Below are 3,253 nucleotides of genomic sequence, written 5' to 3'. Positions count from 1 at the left end.
CTAGCTGACTTGTTGCTATTCTTAAACCTTGCTCAACTGCCTAGTTCCCGAACCCTGTCTCAGTTTACTGGAACTCAGGAAGCCATCGTTTTGCCTGTGGTCACTTTTAGCCTAGGCAAGCAACTTCTGGCCTCAGCAAGCAACACCAGATGGACTCCACCAATCAAAATCCACTCTATATGGAAAGTCCCTTGAGCAAGACCCCCTCCCCAACTTTGTGGTTTTTCCCTATATAAACCCTACAAAGTTGGTATTCTGGGCTCTTCACCCCCTCCTGTGTGGAGCCCCGGTGCACCGGCTCTTCAATAAACACCTCTTGCTACATTGCATCGAGAAGCGTCAGTGTCAGTCTTTGGGGTCTCGCTCGATTCCTGAGAGTTGGAGTCCCTCCGTGAGGAGGTGTCCCAACAGTGACATATGTCAAGTATGAACATTTTGTGACACTTAGTTTCTGAGTTCTCCATTCTACTCCAGTCGTCTATATTTCTATCCTTAAAAATTGTACTGGAGACCCCCCTCCCTGTCTGGTCCAGGTTCACTTGCCTCCTCAGTGTCCACATTTTTCCCGGCACCCCCAACCCCCCCCTGACAGGACCCCCTTGAGCTTTGTCCCTCAGCTGCCACCGTGAGCAACCAAGATCACTCCATGGATGAAGTGACAGCAGTGGTGAAGACTGAAAAAGGCGTTGGTGGCAGTAATGGGGGTAATGGTAATGGTGGTGGTGCCTTTTCTCAGACTCGAAGCAGCAGCACAGGCAGTAGCAGCAGCAGTGGAGGAGGAGGGCAGGAATCCCAGCCATCTCCTTTGGCTCTGCTGGCAGCAACCTGCAGCAGAATTGAATCACCCAATGAGAACAGCAACAACTCCCAGGGTCCAAGTCAGTCAGGTCGCACAGGTGAACTTGACTTCACAGCTACCCAACTTTTACAGGGTGCCAGTGGCTGGCAGATCATCTCTTCCTCCTCTGGGGCTACCCCTACCTCAAAGGAACAGAGTGGCAACAGTACCAATGGCAGCAATGGCAGTGAGTCTTCCAAGAATCCCACAGTCTCTGGTGGGCAGTATGTTGTGGCTGCCACTCCCAATTTACTGAACCAGCAAGTTTTGACAGGTCTACCTGGAGTGATGCCTAACATTCAGTATCAAGTAATCCCACAGTTCCAGACAGTTGATGGGCAACAACTACAGTTTGCGGCCACTGGGGCCCAAGTAAAGCAGGATGGTTCTGGTCAAATACAGATCATACCCGGTGCAAACCAACAGATCATCACAAATCGAGGAAGTGGAGGCAACATGATTGCTGCTATGCCAAACCTTCTCCAGCAGGCTGTCCCCCTTCAAGGCCTTGCTAATAATGTGCTCTCAGGACAGACTCAGTATGTGACCAATGTGCCAGTGGCTCTGAATGGAAACATCACCTTGCTACATGTCAACAGTGTTTCTGCAGCTACCTTGACTCCTAGCTCTCAGGCAGTCACTATCAGCAGCTCCGGATCCCAGGAGAGCGGCTCACAGCCTGTCACCTCAGGGACCGCCATCAGTTCTGCCAGCTTGATGTTGTCGCAAGCCAGTTCCAGCTCCTTTTGCACCAACGCCAATAGCTACTCAACAACTACTACCACCAGCAACATGAGAATTATGAACTTCACCACCAGCGGGTCTTCAGGGACCAGCTCTCAAGGCCAGACACCCCAGAGAGTAAGTGGGCTACAAGGGTCTGATGCTCTGAACATCCAGCAGAATCAGACAAGTGGAAGCTCACTATAAGCAAGTCAGCAAAAAGAAGGAGAGCAAAACCAGCAGACACAGCAACAGCAAATCCTTATTCAGCCCCAGCTAGTTCAAGGGGGACAGGCTCTTCAGGCCCTCCAGGCAGCGCCATTGTCGGGGCAGACCTTTACAACTCAAGCTATTTCACAGGAAACCCTCCAGAACCTCCAGCTTCAGGCTGTTCCAAACTCTGGTCCCATCATCATTCGGACACCAACTGTGGGGCCTAATGGACAGGTCAGTTGGCAGACCCTTCAGCTGCAGAATCTCCAAGTCCAGAACCCACAAGCCCAGACAATCACCTTGGCCCCGATGCAGGGTGTTTCCTTGGGGAACACAAGCAGCAGCACCACCACCCTTACACCTATCGCCTCTATTCCTGCAGGCACGGTCACTGTGAATGCTGCTCAACTCTCTTCCATGCCAGGCCTCCAGACTACTAACCTCAGTGCTTTGGGCACTTCAGGGATCCAGGTGCACCAGCTTCCAGGCCTGCCATTGGCTATAGCAAATGCCCCAGGTGATCATGGAGCTCAACTTGGCCTCCATGGGGCTGGTGGTGATGGAATACATGATGAAACAGTGGGTGGAGAAGAAGGAGAAAAAAGCCCTGACCCCCAACCCCAAGCTGGTCAGAGGACCAGGCGGGAAGTATGCACCTGTCTGTACAATAAAGACACTGAAGGAAGGAGTTCCGGTGATCCTGGCAAAAAGAAACAGCATATTTGCCACATTCAAGGCTGTGGCAAAGTATATGGGAAGACCTCACACCTCCGGGCACACTTGCGCTGGCATACAGGGGAGAGGCCACTCATGTGTACCTGGTCCTACTGTGGGAAGCGTTTCACACGTTCGGATGAGCTTCAGAGATTCAAACGCACTCACACAGGTGAGAAGAAATTTCCCTGCCCTGAATGTCCTAAGCACTTCATGAGGAGTGATCACCTGTCAAAACATATCAAGACCTATCAGAATAAGAAAGGAGGCCCAGGTGTAGCCCTGAGTGTGGGCACTTTGCCCCTGGAGAGTGGGGCAGGTTCAGAAGGCAGCGGCACTGCCACTCCTGCAGTCCTTATTACCACCAATATGGTAGCCATGGAGGCCATCTGTCCAGAGGGTATCACCTGTCTTGCCAATAGTGGTATCAACGTCATGCAGGTGGCAGATCTACTGTCCATTAATATCAGTGGTTTCTGAGACTAGGCATTCTGGGCTACAGACATGTGGGCCAATACCCACCAACCCAGGGATGCAAGGTAGTGTGAGTCCAAGAGACATGTGGAAGAGAGAGCCAATGAGGCATTAATATGCATGGTGGTGGGAAGAATTGGGGGAGGAATACAAGAAATGGGATTCTGGCACCCACCTATGTTGTCATCAGTGCTTCCTTGAAAGTGAAAAATGTTAGTGAAAGTTCTGTTGGTGCCACTCATTGATGAACATTTGTTTGATCCCAATTTCTTACCCTTCTTTCCCCACTCT

At 51.3% G+C, this 3,253-nt stretch overlaps 1 protein-coding gene across 1 annotated transcript; it reads left to right on the top strand.

Annotated features, from left to right (window-relative positions):
• The first annotated feature begins 631 nt into the window (after nucleotides 1-631).
• LOC101613285 (transcription factor Sp1-like) lies at nucleotides 632-2,968 on the top strand. Its single transcript, XM_045140750.1, is given in 1 exon segment — nucleotides 632-2,968. A coding segment is annotated over 1 exon segment (2,322 nt). The 5' UTR covers nucleotides 632-646.
• Nucleotides 2,969-3,253: the final 285 nt, after the last annotated feature.

The sequence above is a fragment of the Jaculus jaculus genome, chromosome X (genome assembly GCF_020740685.1).
Source record: "Jaculus jaculus isolate mJacJac1 chromosome X, mJacJac1.mat.Y.cur, whole genome shotgun sequence".
Classification (NCBI taxonomy): Eukaryota; Metazoa; Chordata; class Mammalia; order Rodentia; family Dipodidae; genus Jaculus; species Jaculus jaculus.
Note: the sequence above shows the minus strand (reverse complement) of the source record. Positions and strands in the feature narration are given on the sequence as shown.